Source organism: Ranitomeya variabilis, chromosome 3, assembly GCF_051348905.1.
Source record: "Ranitomeya variabilis isolate aRanVar5 chromosome 3, aRanVar5.hap1, whole genome shotgun sequence".
Classification (NCBI taxonomy): domain Eukaryota; kingdom Metazoa; phylum Chordata; class Amphibia; order Anura; family Dendrobatidae; genus Ranitomeya; species Ranitomeya variabilis.
In genome coordinates, this window is record NC_135234.1 from 416,667,097 (window position 1) to 416,683,672 (window position 16,576).

General features: G+C 38.4%; 1 protein-coding gene across 4 annotated transcripts in view; it reads left to right on the forward strand.

Annotated features, from left to right (window-relative positions):
• NHS (NHS actin remodeling regulator) overlaps positions 1 to 16,576 on the forward strand; it is a 278,531-nt gene that overhangs the window by 250,777 nt on the left and 11,178 nt on the right. For 2 of the 4 annotated variants that reach the window (XM_077296316.1, XM_077296318.1), the window contains exons 3-7: positions 2,859 to 2,989; positions 4,836 to 4,898; positions 7,772 to 7,961; positions 10,850 to 10,981; positions 12,751 to 15,681. In XM_077296316.1, the coding sequence (XP_077152431.1) occupies positions 2,859 to 2,989; positions 4,836 to 4,898; positions 7,772 to 7,961; positions 10,850 to 10,981; positions 12,751 to 15,681 (3,447 nt within the window). Of the gene's footprint in view, positions 1 to 2,858; positions 2,990 to 4,835; positions 4,899 to 5,831; positions 5,966 to 7,771; positions 7,962 to 10,849; positions 10,982 to 12,750; positions 15,682 to 16,576 lie in introns of those variants that run through there. The other 2 variants (XM_077296317.1, XM_077296319.1) reach the window with 2 other exon arrangements.

Genomic DNA, 16,576 nt, shown 5'->3' on the forward strand with positions numbered 1-16,576 from the left:
TCCCTTGCATGATGCTGACCAATCTTAAGTAAGAGGCATCATGCAGGAGGAAATATAAGAGCCCAGCTTCCAAAAAAGTTCAGACGCAGCTTACTCTGTGTGATATGGAAATGGAATGACATGTAATCACACATAGCCATGCTGCTCTCCTCACTGATCTAACTTCTGGCACTTGTGTAGATTACAGCAGAGATATGTGTCATTACAAACACCTCTTGCAGCTTCTATGTCGGGGTAGTTAATATTGGGGGAGGGGGTGTAGAACAGAGCTGTCAGATACCAGAGATTAATTGAATGCTTCAAGAGGATTTTGTAATGTCATATATCTTTGTTCTGCTCTCCCTTCCCCCACACTGAGTGCTATGTGATACAAGTTGCAAGAGGTGTTTGTAGTGACACATAGCTCTGCTCTACTCTACACAGTAGATGCCAGCAATGAGATCACACAGGAGAGCAGTGGTGTGTGTCATTACATGTCTTTCCTTATGACACAGAGAAAGCAGGGTCTGAACTTGTCTGGGAAGCTCTTTTCTTTTTTTTCTCCCTGCATGACACCTTCTGCTTACGATTGGAAAGCATCATGCAGGGGAAAAAGCAACACCGAGAGATGGATCTCTGCTAAGAGCCAATTGGTCTAAATGGAAATTATAACCAAACTTCACAATATAATATTTTTGGAACGGAGATAAGAAATTAAAAAATAAAAAAAGGTTGTTAAGCCCTACAGCCCCTATGTTTTTTAGATGCACAGAATTGCTGTATCGGGATATACGTAGCAGACAGGACCATATACTGTTCTTCATCCATTGTTTAATATTGGACCTGTATGTGTATTTAAATGGACAGACAATTGCTTTATTCTGAAAAACATTATGGCACTTTAGATAGTATATAAAGAAAGTTTAGATTTTCCTGTGAAAAGATAAATGTCTCCATTGAATGTAATGAACAAGCATTTTCAATTTTCATATAAGAATACTAGAAAAACACATACACACGTGGTCAAAATTGTTGGTACCCCTCGTTTAATGACAGAAAAACCCACAATGGTCCCAGAAATAACTTCAATCTGACAAAAGTAATAATAAATTAAAGATCTATGAAAATGAACAAATGAAAGTCAGACATTGCCTTTCATCCACGGTTCCACAGAATTTAAAAAAAAAACAACTCATGAAATAGAGCTGGACAGAAATGATGGTACCCTTGAAAATAATGTGACAAAAGGGACATGTTAAATCAAGGTGTGTCCCCTAATTAGCAGCACAGGTGTCTACAGTCTTGGAATCAGTGAGTGGGCCTGTATATAGGGCTACAGATACTCACTGTGCTGTTTGGTGACATGGTGTTTATCACATGCAACATGGACCCGAGGAAGTGAAGGAAAGTTATCTCAGGAGATTAGAAAGAAAATTATAGACAAACATGTAAAAGGTAAAAGTTATAAGACCATCTCCAAGCAGCTTAATGTTCCTGTGACTACAATTGCACATATTATTCAGAAATGTAAGATCCATGGGACTGTAGCCAACCTCTCTGGATGTGGCCACAGGAGGAATATTAATGACAAATCAAAGAGACGGATAATACGAATGGTAACAAAAGAGCCCAGAAAAACTTCTAAACAGATTAAAGGTGAACTTCAAGCTTAAGGAACATCAGTGTCAGATCGCACCATCCGTCGTTGTATGAGCCAAAGTGGACTTCATGGGAGACGACCAAGGAGGACACCATTGTTGAAAAAAAATCATAAAAAAGCCTGACTGGAATTTGCCAAACTACATGCTGACAAGCCATAAAGCTTCTGGGAGAATGTCCTATGGACAGATGAGACAAAAATGGAACTTTTGGCAATGCACATCAGCTGTATATTTACAGACGGAAAAATGAAGCATATCAAGAAAAGAACACTGTCCCTACTGTGAAACATGGAGGAGTCTCTGTTATGTTCTGGGGCTGCTTTGCTGCATCTGGCACAATGTCTAGAATCTGTGCAAGGTACAATGAAATCTCAAGATGATCAAGGGATTCTAGAGAGAAATGTGCTGCCCAGTGTCAGAAAGCTTGGTCTCAGTCGCAAGTCATGGGTCTTGCAACAGGATAATGACCCAAAACACACAGCTGAAAACACCCAAGAATGGCTAAGAGGAAAATATTGGACTATTCTGAAGTGGCCTTCTATGAGTCCTGACCTAAATCCTATTGAGCATCTTTGGAAAGAGCTGAAACATGCCGTTTGGAAAAGGCAACCATCAAAAACGAGACAACAGAAGCAGTTTGGTCTTGAGGAGTGGGCCAAAATACCAGTCGAGAGGTGCAGAAGTCTCATTGACAGTTACAGGAATCGTTTAATTGCAGTGATTACCTCAAATGGTTGTGCAACAAAATATTAAGTTAAGGGTACCATCATTTCTGTCCATTCCCATTTCATGAGTTTTATTTAAAAAAAAAATCTGTGGAAGCATAGTTGAAAAGTAAGGTCTGACTTTCATTTGTTCATTTTCATAGATTTTTTATTTATTATTACTTTTGTCAGATTCAAGTTATTTCTGTGACCATTGTGGGTTTTTCGGTCATTAAACGAGCGGTACCAACAATTTTCACCAGGTGTGTATTTCTGGTTAATTAGCGTAATCATTAGACTTTACATACTTTGAATTCCAACTATAGATGGTTTGTCAAACAACTCCGAAGCATGTCTGCCATCTTGTGGAAAAGAAGAACACCAACAGACAACATTTATTGTGTAATCGTATTAGCACACTTGTTCAGTTCATGTTGTCCACATAAGTTTTCCAGTGATTTAACAAATATTTCTAACACTAACTCACATTTTACTCTTTTTTTTTTATAAACAGAGCAGCGGGCCAGAGCAGATAACAGAGAGAGACGGTTCACCGGCTCGGTTTTCGCTGCACCTCCATTCCCTTCATATCCAGCAGCTCATACTATAAAGAGACGTGAAGTAAAGGAACAACAGCCTGTACCAGTAAGATCTTGTCTAATCTTTATAGCAAAATATAATTATCAATCAAATTAATTTGGAAGCCAGAGACCACTACTGCATTGTTTGGGGTCACTGGACATATTGGGAGCCTGATATTGCAGTTAAAAAACCTAAATGTATTATAGGAAATGATTTATGAAAAAGAAACTAGTGATGAGCGAATGTACTGAAATTCAAATTCAGCAGTTCTTTTCACTTTGGCCATGAAATTAGATTTGCATCAAATATATGATGTGAATAGAATGTATTATTATAAGGTGTCACCAGACTACAGAACATAATAAACACATGGTAAAAATAAAATAAAAATAAATAAATAAATAGAAATTATACTTATCCAATCCTCACTGGTCCTGTTCTAGTCCGGTCATCTTCTAAAGTCTGGTCAATGATACGTTCTTCACTGGGCAATCTTCAGCATCTTCTGGCACCTGGCATTTTAAGTGTCTCCCGATGCTCTGCTTCTCTGGTGCTTTCTGCTCTAACTAGGCAACATCATGACATAGCGTTCTAGTCAGTGCAGGAGATGCCCGGAGATGCCGGGTGCCAGAACACACTGACGATGGCTTAGTGAAGGTGAGTGCTAGGTGAGTATTATTTTTTTTGAACTATTGAACCCATCAAAATGACAGCTAGCCACTATTTTGCAGGATTTACAAGAATTAGATGTAAAACAATTTGATGCAAATTTGATCTGCTTATCTTTAAAAGATACTTCAAAGGGTTGACCATGTTCAGAAAATCCCAGTCTCCAGATGCAGTTTGATGCGAATTACTCACCACCACAGAGTCCACTACTGAGTTTGTGCCACCATTCACGCTGTTAACAGTGGGACAGCCAATCAGGGAGCTCAAAAGCTCTGCCCATGTAGATGCAACGCCCCACATAATGCTGCTGAGCTGAATGATTGGCTGCCGCTTTGTCAATGTGACTCCATTAAAGCAGTCAATAACTGGCACACGAGCAGTGGCGGAAACTCCACGGAGAGTGAGTAAAGAGCGATTTGTTGTTTTATAACAAACTGATCCCAAGGACCGGCATTTTCTGAAGCTACTTTAAGTTTATTATGATCAACTTTGACATAAACAGGAAAAACTGATACACTGTGTTATGTCTAGTGCAAAGCCTAAGTGGCGGTTTATGACATATCAAAGTCTGCATTAGAATTAGGATAATGTATCGGAATTGTATAAAGATAATATGCTAAAAAAAACTTAGGGTATGCTTTGGCTATAATTAGTTTTAGAGTTTTAGATATATATTTATATATTTCGCAATGAAAGAGGCTGTCCAGGACTTAGGAATTGATGGCCTATCCTTAGGTTTGGTCATCAATATCAGATCGGTGGGAGTCCAACATAAGCAGGACCAGTAATCCGCTGTTATCAGCTCCAGCAGTGGTTGGATGTAAAATAGTAAAAGAAGCCAGAACAGTGCCAGGTATCTGCAACAACGTTCTATAATGTCATTGTGGAGTCATATGCTGACCAACCTGATATTTTGAGTAGTTAAACAAAACAAAAAAAACACTTGATTTTATTGGTGTTTCAAGACTCTGTTGGTATCCATTCTAGACATATCTCAGTATAACGTACAGTGTGTACACCTGACAACCACCTAGTGTAACTTTTCCAATAGTCACTGAACATTTTGTTGAAGCCTTCCTACAATTATTTACATATCACTGATTCCTAATCATTTTGTTTTCCTTCATTTTATGCATGTTTTTTTACTTTTAAGTTGTAAGGTTATTTTGTTACTTGATTTACCATACTTTTGTTACCATTTGTGCATGCTTTTAATGTTTCCCACATTTTATGTTCCTAGTTTAACAGAACCCGTCCGCCCTCCCCCACTGAATGTTGCCATTTGACCCCATGGAGTAGAAAGGTATTGGAATGATGAAGTGTCCTTCTGTCCTAGTCCTTCCTACTGGCCTCACTCTATCCCTCTTTATATTACCTCTTTCTGCTTCTGTAACCACTTATACTTCCCTTACTAATCCTTCTTCACCTGATTAAATGAAAATGAAGCTCTGAAATGATACTCTAGTCAGGTATTTGAACATGTACCATTACCTAAAATAAAAATGTTTTGTGTTTTACCAATTTGCCCCATCTCTCAACTGGGCTGAATAAAGAAATAATAATAAATAAAATAATTAATAAATAAAACATAAGAAATAAAAAATGTTTGGATGATCCAATCTTTCAACTGGGATAAATAAAAAAAATTGAAACAAAAGTATGATATATGGGATGATCACAGAAGCAAATATTTGAGTTTAACACCCTTAGGTTCTAAAGGACTTCCCTAAGAAATCTTACCGTATGCTTTAGCTCTGTCCTCTTTATCCAAAAATAAATTATGGGGATTATATATTTGTTGATTATCATAATAATATGTATTTAGTGTAAGTCTTCATGGTCTCATTTGTGGTTGATTGATCCAACCATGGTCATGGCTAAAAAGGACAGGTATTCACAAAGTAGGTTTTAAGTGCGTATACCTGTGATGTTTTACTAGATGCTATTATATATATAGTATAAAACCCTTTTCTGAAGATAATCTGCATCTTCTGAATCTATATGGAATATTTCTGGATTTCACATGCGGAGGCTTCTCAGTATTGGATGTTGGCTGCTTATGGACACAGTGATGCTAGTGATACAAGATGTCAGGTCACTACACACTTGTCCAATGATCCTTTGTAATTCGGGGAAGGAATCCGCAATGAATTCCAGTCTTTTCCCATTAGCGTGCTGCAAACTTTTCCCTATGTTACCTTGGAAACAAAGTCTTTTGTACTTGAAGTTTGTATGAGCTATTCATGTCTGCTGGGAATGGACACAAAGGCTGCAGTTGGACGAGGATAAAGATGTAGGTCTTCCAGCAAAGTTAGCCTAAAATCACATTTTATGTGGCACTTAGTTGTATGGCCTGGAAATATTATAGAGGTAAGTGTCAACATGGATTACTTAACTATCCCTTCATGTGGCCCCCTTTGTGAAAAGTTTGTTAGCCGTGATTACGAGAGACCATAAAAATGATAGTCGCCAAACAGCGAGAAGACTTTGTCACGTGATGAAGATAAACAATGGAGAGTAATTACAATCTAAAGACAAGTCTTATGTTTCATTTTTATGCTTTTTGAACTTGACATAGAAATGAGACTTATGTACTATAGGCAAGAACCAAATTTGACTATTAGGAAACACAGGAATTAAAACATAAAGTATTTTCTTGTTACATTTTGTTTGCTTCATATTTTTTATTCTATCTTGTGTTGTCCATGTTTTGCTTTCCTATTATATCGATATGTACTCTTATGTTGCCTGCTGTGTTTTTAGTCCATGCATTGAATGTATAGTTTATTTTTTTTCCATAACATACATGTTTATTAATATTACTTGTGTATTATCTATTCAAATGGAAGGTATGATGTGATTTATGTGATTTAAGAATCTGAAGTGACCTAAAACTAAATATATCATTGTATTTTTTTGGTGTAAAAAAATATTTTTATATTCAGTTCCTTCACCCAAGGATGAATTCATTTTGGATAAAATTACCCTCACTAGCCTACATTAATTAAAATCTGAGGCCAATTTACTGAAAAGGACAAATCCTAAAAACATCCCAGAAAAAAACAGCCATACTTATCAATATCTAGTGACAATACTAATACTGTACACTGCAGGATGCAGTAAGGCCCCTGGTACAAAATCAGTTAAAACAACCACTCACACACCTATCAATCATGGGATAATGGTTTGCCTAATATTGTAAATGCACACAAATAACGCTGGTATAGGGCGGCGGTCACACATACTGTATGTGTAGTGCACAGTGTGGCTTACCACTTATTAGTGACACCCATACTATTAGATCAGGCAGGCTGTCAAGCACTCTGTAAGTGCACCCACAAGGACAGACATCCCAATTTCCCCCACCAACAGTACATGGATTGGCTATACTCTGCAAAAGATGAAAAAAAAAAAAGTAGTATCGGTTGATATTTTGGCAAGAATGCATAAGCTAACAAGCCGCGTCATTATCTGGCAAGTTCATACATTAAAATTTAAAACAATTCACTGAAAAGACATAAAATCCCCCTCCCCCAAAAAAAATTTCAGAAAAAAAATCAAGCATACTTAGACATACGTGGCTCCAATATTAATCCATTACATGATGTAGCAGGCCCCAATGATAAAAGCCAGAGGCATCAAAGGTAAAAAAAAAATACTAATGAAACAACAGCACACACACTTACCATTCATGGAGGGGGTGGTTGTCTAGTATTATAAATGCTCACAGATAAGACTTGTATAGGTTGCCAGTCACACAGATATGTGTAGTGCACCATGTTGGCTTACTGATCACGCCAATAGTATTTGATCAAGCAGGCTTATCCAGCGCTCTATAAAGGCACTCAATAGGGTCTTTTATAATGGGAGCTTGCTGCATCCTAATGTGCACTAGTATTGCGACCAGGTATTGGTTAGTATGGCTGCTATTTTCTGTGATGTTTGTTAGAGTACGCAGAGAGGGGAGCACCTAAGACGCAATGGTTGGGGGTAGATTTGTTATTGAGCATGGCTCCACTACCTCAACCACCAATGAAAGTGTGAATAAAGAAAAGGGGAAACTGATTGTAAATGTAATCAGAAACTGGTTTAGTTGACTCACTAACATGGCTTTGCTCTGAATGTATTGACTGTATCCATCTCTCTTTTGAAATAACAACTGTATTTGTTTGACAGGCCCATCCACCCCAGGAGGAAGATGATATGGTTTTAGGAGAGAGGCCAAAAAATCCAATTCCTAATGTTCCATCTACACTGGATAAACAGACCAACTGGAACAAAGTTTTACCGCTCCCCACCCCCGAGGAGAAGATGAAGCAGGAGTCCCAAGTGATCACTTCTTGCATTATCCCCATCAATGTTTCCGGTAGATTGCAATACGTTAAAGACTTTTTTAAAACTGTCCTACTTCTTAAACTGGCAATGGTAAACATTCAAGGCATGCTAGAATAGGGCGTAAAGATAGGTACTGTTCTAAAGGAGTTTGGTACTGAAATGCAGGCAACACTCATACAGAAATACTGATGACAAAATACATCTCCTTACAAAATATTCCCATTAGTTCCAAAATACTGTACGTTATGGTAATAATTATGCTTCTATAAGGTGCAGCAGATATGGTGAAATTTACCATATGCCACCACTGTTTTATCGAATATTGTAGAGTGCAAATTAGTTCTTCTCTGGAAAGAAAGAAGCTGTCTCTCTAGTAGTAGAAGTAGCTACTCTATAAATCAGTGCCTGACCCTGTAACTAAAGGTACCGTCACACTAATCGCTAGCGATCCGTGACGTTGCAGCGTCCTGGATAGCGATATCGTTTAGTTTGACAGGCAGCAGCGATCAGGATCCTGCTGTGATATCGCTGGTCGTTGATTAAAGTTCAGAACTTTATTTGGTCGTCAGATCGCCGTGTATCGTTGTGTTTGACAGCAAAAGCAACGATACCAGCGATGTTTTACAATGGTAACCAGGGTAAATATCGGGTTACTAAGCGCAGGGCCGCGCTTAGTAACCCGATGTTTACCCTGGTTACCAGTGTAAAATGTAAAAAAACAAAGAGTATATACTCACCTTCGCGTCCCCCGCCGTCCGCTTCCCGCACTGACTGAGCGCCGGCCGACTTTTAAGACTTTTAAGACAGTCGGGTTTCACAAAACCCGACTCGACCCAAAAAAACTAAAGGTCGCTCAACCCTATATATGAGATTATCAAAGTACATACAAAGTAATATTAATGCCCAATATATGATAATTTAGTCATCATACTCAAAACTGATACATACATGTATCCTGGCTACATTACAACAGGACACAACGCCCAAATTGTGGGGCAGGTCTTCTGATTGCTCATCTGCTGAGTATCAAAATCCAAAACATGTCAGATCAGAAGACAGTACTATGCTTCTAATATTTTGCTCAAGTACACAAATTCAAATATCAAGGTAATGTTTCAGGCTGTTAAAAAGCCCTTCATCAGGCTCCATACAAACAGGACTACTTTTTGAGTTACCAATAAAACATCTAGTGAAGCTGCTTTTAACTTCAAATCTGTGTAGAAGGATGGCCAGAATTAGGGCATCTCGATAACGGTAGGGGTCCTCACAACTGATTTTTTAACATTTCTAATGAACGAGTGAGGAAAATAGAAAAGAGATTACATTGAAATAGTATAGAATGTAAATGTCAGTTTCTTATATATTGTTTCATATACTCATTCATTTAAAGTAACATAATTTTTCCTAAACCACGCATTCTTTAATACCAGTCCCATTGGTGATACCTAGTGACAGCCAGAAGAATAGAAAAAAGCATTACGCAGATTTATTGTGTCATTGTGCCAGCACTAATATGCCCCTACAACATGAAGAACGTAACTGATGCATGAACAGAACAAGATGAAATGCCATTTCTAGCATAAACCTCAGCACATTGCTAATTTAAGCTGGCTAGTGTTTCTTGCAGGAACTTCTAGAACTCGAGAAGAAAGAGTTGAAATCTCAATTCAGTTTAATTTTTTCCTTCAATCCTGTAAAAGAAAAAGCAAACAGTCAGGTGATTAATACATGAACCATGGGGGCAGCGTGAATCAGAAGCAGGCTCCACCGTTACAAATATCTTGTTTTACTCTGAAATATGCAGCACAGACATAGATATTTGTAACGCTTGAGCCTGTCTCTGATTCATGTTGACCGTAGTTGGGACTCACCTGATAGGTTGCATTTAAAAAGTATCACATACAGATCAGTAGTTGTCCAGTTCTGACTTATGGAAAAGGTTGCAAAATTAAAGAGATTGTCCAGCCTTAAGGTACAAGTCTGCAGTCAATCTATGTGACTGCAGGCTTCTGAAACCTCACATCACGCACACTGCGTGCTGTGTGGATTCTTTGATGCTGGCATTTCTATACATGCGGACTAGATGTGCACTGCCTCGCTCAACTCAAGTGTATTGAGCGATGCCGGACATGTCTAATCAGAGCAAACCGAAAGTATGCCAAACGCTCCTAGTGCAGGAAACGGAGAATCCTTGCGGGTCTCAGCGCGATGGGAGGATTCTGAAGTCTGCTATTACATTTGTACCGCAAGGCTGGACAACCGCTATAAAATTTGACATATTTATAAATAACGAGAGTTATAAGAATAGATCCCCAGAATTGTTTTTTTCATCAGGATCTGCATATATATACACTGTAAGGGTATAGTATGTGTACCGTACATAACCGTTTATCGATGCTGTATTATACTTAGGCACAATGGATCCATGTACATGGAATCTTACATGCTGTGTTTTTGTTCAAGGATTTACTTAGGGATATTGCAGTTCCTACAATTATGTGCTTTTGGAACGCATGATAATGACATATTTTTAGCAAACTTCATGTGTATAGGCAGTGTTTTCGTGCTGAGCTGTAGAAATGTCCCCAAAATGCTGATTGCGTTAATAGCTTTGAAATATATTAGAATAGTAATTATAATAAAGAATAATAAACGGATATATCATATTGAAGAGTAATTATCGGTTGCGCATGTCCAGAACAATCCAGACTCTGAATGGATTACCAGATCATCGTACATGCTTACTCTCCACAGAAATTAGAGTAATAGTAAAGTTTTGAATTAATGATCTTTGGGTCAGTAACTCCCGTGGGTTTTAGTTGAGAAGTGACCACTCTTCCTGGGTATATAGCATTATAGTAATTTGGTACTTTCAGCAATTTTTATCAAGAATTAATAAGTCATTCTGTTCCTTTTTAGGTGTTGGTTTTGACAGAGAAGCAAGCATACGCTGTTCCCTAGTTCATTCACAATCAGTTCTGCAACGTAGAAGGAAATTGAGGAGAAGAAAAACAATATCAGGAATTCCGAGAAGAGTACAACAAGAAATAGGTCTGAATTTGATTTAGCATACTAAAGCAAATGCAAAGTAGGGAAAGATACATGCTAGATGTCAGCCTAAATTAAGGGGTTCTCCAAAAAGTGATCCAAGATGGCCACCATGATCTATATCAGGCTGCAACCCTTCTTATGCATGTTATGCCATGGAGAAACGCTGCTCGAAACTTGTCTCGATAGTCAAGCAGACCAGCAGCATCATGAACAGACATAACTTACGGTATTTTCCCACTCAGGCTGACAAGTTTACAATGGGACGTGGAACAGGAGATCAGTTTTTCTGTTTGCAGTTTACAGCATAACACAGAGACAGTCAAGACTCGTATCCAGAGAAGCATTTCTTTAGGCTGTAAACCAACCTAAAGCATACCTAGGACGGTTTATTAGGTGACATTGGCTATCTTGGATTACTTCTCAGGAAACTACTGCAGGAAACCTATCATGTAAAATAATGCTGTTAACCTGCAGAAATGGCGTTAATCTGCAGGTTAATAGCGTTCTGACACCGTGCGGCAGTCTTGGTTTCAGCCACAGCTCAGTGTATACATACGATGCAGGAGGTGAAACCGAATAGATAACAAAAGCATCAATTTGAAATAATGCCCCAAATGTATTCCAAAACGCTACTCAAAGCTGGAATAGCGGTAAATATCTTCAACATTATTAACCAGAACAAGGCCTAGGTATTTATCACAATATATTCGTGTGCTATATATACATATGTTTATTTTACTAATGCCATGTTTTAATGTTATATATTTCCTGTGGATTCACTCATAAAATATCTATTTTTCTTTAAAGGGGTTGTATATCTTTTTAGACTTTTTTTTACGTAAATGCATGTATTTCAGGCAAAAAAATCCTTTTTACAAATGGGTATCATTATACATTTCATTTTTATAAAAGCTTTTTGTTCCCATACACTTTCTACTTTTATGTGGTCTATGATCATAAATCAGTTGCGAGGAGTTCAGAAAAAGACAGATGAAAGCGTTACAAACTTCCGAGTAGACTGTCATAGCTGACTGACAAACAGATTCTCAGTCAACTCATTCTGCTGCCAACAATTGCAAAAAGGATCTTGACCCCAATTATCTGCATTTCAGTATAAAAATATTGGCCTGAAAAGTGGACAAACCCTTTATCAAAATTTGGATCGCCCATAGGCAATAAACATATGGGTGGTCCGTGTTACTCTGCAGTGACATTCTAAAACATCACTACATATTAAATATCTGCACGCCATCGTGCAGCTGGAGGAGCAGTGAGATGGCTGTCAGACACAGCCAGACTCCCCATAAAGAAGGCAGAGAAAATGTATTACCGTCTTTGCCTTTTTATTTGCGTTATACACAACACTACACAAGTGCTGTATGTACAGTAATAGGACCCAGCAGTGATGTAATCACTCAAAGTAGGGAGGAAGCAGGAGCTACTGGTTCAAAAAAATTGAAGCAGGAATAAATGGAACAGATTTTCATTGATTGCAACAGATATCAAGGTCAATGGAGCTGATGGATAAAGTACAGTGCTTGGCTATCTCCCTTAAATAATGTTACCAAAAACTTGTAACCTCATAAATAAAACTTGGTATTAGTCCAGTAGCTCCTTTGTGTGCTGATACAAAATTTAGATAACATGAGGAAACCATGCAAAGTCCAGCTTTTTTAGACTGTGTTCACACTTTCAGAATTTACGGCAGATTTATGTTGCAAAATCCGCTCCACAAATCTTCTATTGTAACATTCTTTTTTTACTTTCAGATTCCGATGAGTCTCCTGTAGCACGAGATCGTAATGTTCTAGTTCATAACAACCCTGATATTGCAAATTCTGCAAATAGGAGATCTGGAACTCGAGATACAGAGTGCCAAACGGAGGACATTCTCATCGCTGCTCCCTCAAGGAGAAGAATCAGAGCTCAAAGGGGCCAAGGTGTTGCATCACTCTCTCATTCTGCAGGAAACATTGCAGCACTAACTGAGTCTGGGGACCAAATGTTCACCACAACAGTGTCTAATCGAATTCGTTCTCGTAGTCTTCCTAGAGAAGGTGCTAGAGCAAGCAATGAACATGACTGTGTTCCATCTACAACTTATAAAGATGACTGTTATATAACCTCAGAGAGGTCACTTAAGAACAAGGAAGACAGCTTAAGTGCTCAGTGCTCCCCAGAACACCAGTCCCTAGGCTTATCATATTCTCACCACAGTCCACCTTTAGAGAGAGGTAGATCAAGGCTATCTAGAATGGCAGATTCAGGCAGTTGTGATATTTCTTCAAATTCTGACACATTTGGAAGCCCTGTTCACTCAATTTCGACTGCTGGAGTGTTATTGAGTACACATATGGATCAGAAAGATGATCATCAGTCATCAAGTGGAAACTGGAGTGGAAGCAGTTCTACATGTCCTTCTCAGACATCAGAAACAATTCCACCAGCAGCCTCTCCTCCACTGACTGGGTCTTCACATTGCGATTCAGAGTTATCTCTAAACACTGCCCCCCATACTGGTGAAGATTCTAATATCTTTACCATTGAACCATACAATGATGACCACTTGGACAGCATAAGAGCCCATAGGGCCAGCTCCTTTACATCGACAGTTGCTGATTTACTTGATGATCCAAATAATAGTAATACAAGTGACAGTGAATGGAATTATCTTCACCATCACCATGATGCTTCATGCCGTCAAGATTTTAGCCCACAGCACATAAAGGGAGATGGCCTTTGCTGCCCAAGTTTCACTAGTATGGGCACATATGATAGTTTTCTTGAAAAGCCAGCATCAGAGAAAGCAGATACAGGTTCTCATTACTCGGTGGACACTGAAGGATACTATACCTCCATGCATTTTGACTGTGGTCTCAACAGTAACAGAAGTTATATTTGTAACTATGCACAGTCAGGGACTGAGAATGACCAAGAGATAGGTATTTCTTCCATGAGTTCAGACTGTGTTTGGCAACGTTATATAGATCACAGAAATCAAGGAAGACAGAACATCTCATTTAAGAAACCAAAGGCAAAGCCGTCACCACCAAAACGAAGCTCATCTTTGAGACTTTCTGATAACCACACAGTTATTTCTGACATGAAAGAACCAAAGATAACCTGTGGACAGCAAGTACTTCACACCTCCAGGGAAATGATGCTGCCACTTGAGATTTCAAATACACCTTCAAGAACAGAAAACTTTTCTCCACCAAATCAACAGGACATTTCATGGGTCGATCAGGAAGAAGATGATTCAAAGAGTACTCAATTTATTGCTCCAGAAATTCCATCATATAAAGAAGAAGGAGGTGAACAGCATCACTATGCAGATCTGTGGCTCCTCAATGACTTGAAATCAAATGATCCTTATAGGTCTTTATCAAACTCAAGCACTGCTACGGGAACAACTGTCATAGAATGCATCAAGTCACCAGAAAGTTCAGAGTCACAAAATTCCCAGCCTGAATCTCGAGCCACGACTCCTTCCCTTCCTTCAGTCGAAAATGAGTTTAAATTAGCTTCACCAGAAAAGCTGGCAGGGCTAGCATCACCTTCTAGTGGTTACTCAAGCCAATCAGAAACACCTACTTCATCCTTTCCAACTCCTTTCTTCTCGGGACCATTATCACCTGGAAGTGGCAAAAGAAAACCAAAGGTCCCGGAAAGGAAGTCCTCTTTACAACATCCATCGAAATGTGGAAATATTTTTTGGGGCAAAGAAATAGAACTTTCAGCTATACCTCCTACACATCTTGACCTAAGTGCTCTTCATGTCTTGCATAAACCATTGCCATACAGACCACAAGTACATGCTTTCAGTCATATCAATCAAAATTTGCCAGAGGATGAACTTAATCCAAATTCCTCACCTGCCCTTGCCATAACACCTTCAGTGCTGAAATCTGTTCATCTTAGAACAGTCAACAAGCAAAGCAGGGAGTCCAGACACAAAGAATGCACTAACATATTATGTACCCAAGATCCTACAATAATTGTGGAGACTTATCCCCCTGAAAAAGCAAGTGTGCCAGCACCAAGGAAATCAATATTGCGCCAGTTCTCTACTGAGGAAGCCATGCTACCATATATTGATGCATCACCAGTTGACTCAAGCCCAGAAATGTTTTTTCAAGGAAGTGCTCTCTTTACTGGACATGGTTTATATAAACCAGAAGTGACAGCACCTTTAATTAGCAGAACAAAAGAGGCTGAGCCAGAAAAACATCAAAAATATCGGGCTGAAGATATTATAGAAGAAACTATTTTCACAGCACAACCAGAAACCATTACAAAATATGTACAAGATTACTCTGCCAATATTATTGATGTTGCTACCGAACAAAGGAGTCATTCTCAAGAGGAAGGGCAACTCAAAGCGGAACAAGAGCCACATATACATTGTGAACCAATAACCATATCTGAATCTGTCAAAAGAACTAAAATTGGGGTAGATGTGAAAGACAGAACTTCTGAGGTGTCTCCATTGCCAAGCAATGAGCCTGACATAAGCAACAATGACAAAGTGCCTGGAAATACTCTCAGCTTTGAATCAGAGATCTCAACTTTATATCCACTCAGTGACGATTGTCCAGAGCAGGAATTTGAAACTGTATCAGGTATTCCAACCAAAAGTGCCTCAGAGGACAGCAAGATGGAAGACACATTGGAAGGCATAGATGACGCCTCATGGAAAGGTGGGTTTCCATTTAATAACTTTGCAATTACAGGAGTTGTCCAGGATTAAACAATTGATGACCTATCTGGTGGATAGGTCATCAATATGAGATGGTAGGAGTCAGCTGAAATTTGCTTTGGAGAATAGGCAATAAATAGCAGTACTCCGCAGCAGCCATTAAATACACAGAGCTGTGTTGTTCTGCTTTGTACGTTTCCTAAATTCAGCTGCTGTAGGAGCAAATTTCAGCTAATCAGTGAGGAAGCCAGGTGTTGGAACCCCAACCAATGTAATATCGATGACCGATCCAGTTTGGTCCTATATTGTTTAGTCCCAGACAACCCAATTAAAGTTAATAGTTCTACATTTGAACCACTGTTAAACATTATGAGATTTTAAATGTAAGATCTTAAGATGCACTGAAAAGAGCTTTGAAAATATTTGGGAAGGAAAGTGAGAAGAATTTCTTTTAGTTTACCACTTTAGTTTTGGTGCATTGTTTTAATGTGAAAATATTAATAAAAAAAAACTAATTATTAAAAAAAATCTGATTTAAAAAAGTTATTGCAAACAATGGAGCAAGGTTCAAGAGCCCCAATAAAATGTATTTATAGGCATTCTACTTTACACATTGTAAGGTAACGGCCCTATCTTTTACTATGAATTCATTTTGTACAAACTGTCTTTAATCAAAACTAAAAGAGTAAATTTGGTTATTTTTGAATGAAAGCAGCCATATATTTCTTATCTCGTAGAACCTCGGTACAACCTTGTGCGGCTAAAATTAACTATTGCATCCATAGCCATTACAGCTATCTGATTTTTTCATGATTGGTTATTGTGGGCACCATTGTGCTACTTTTTATATATATTTCCCATTAATCAGGTCATATCACATCTCTCTTTTATCGTAT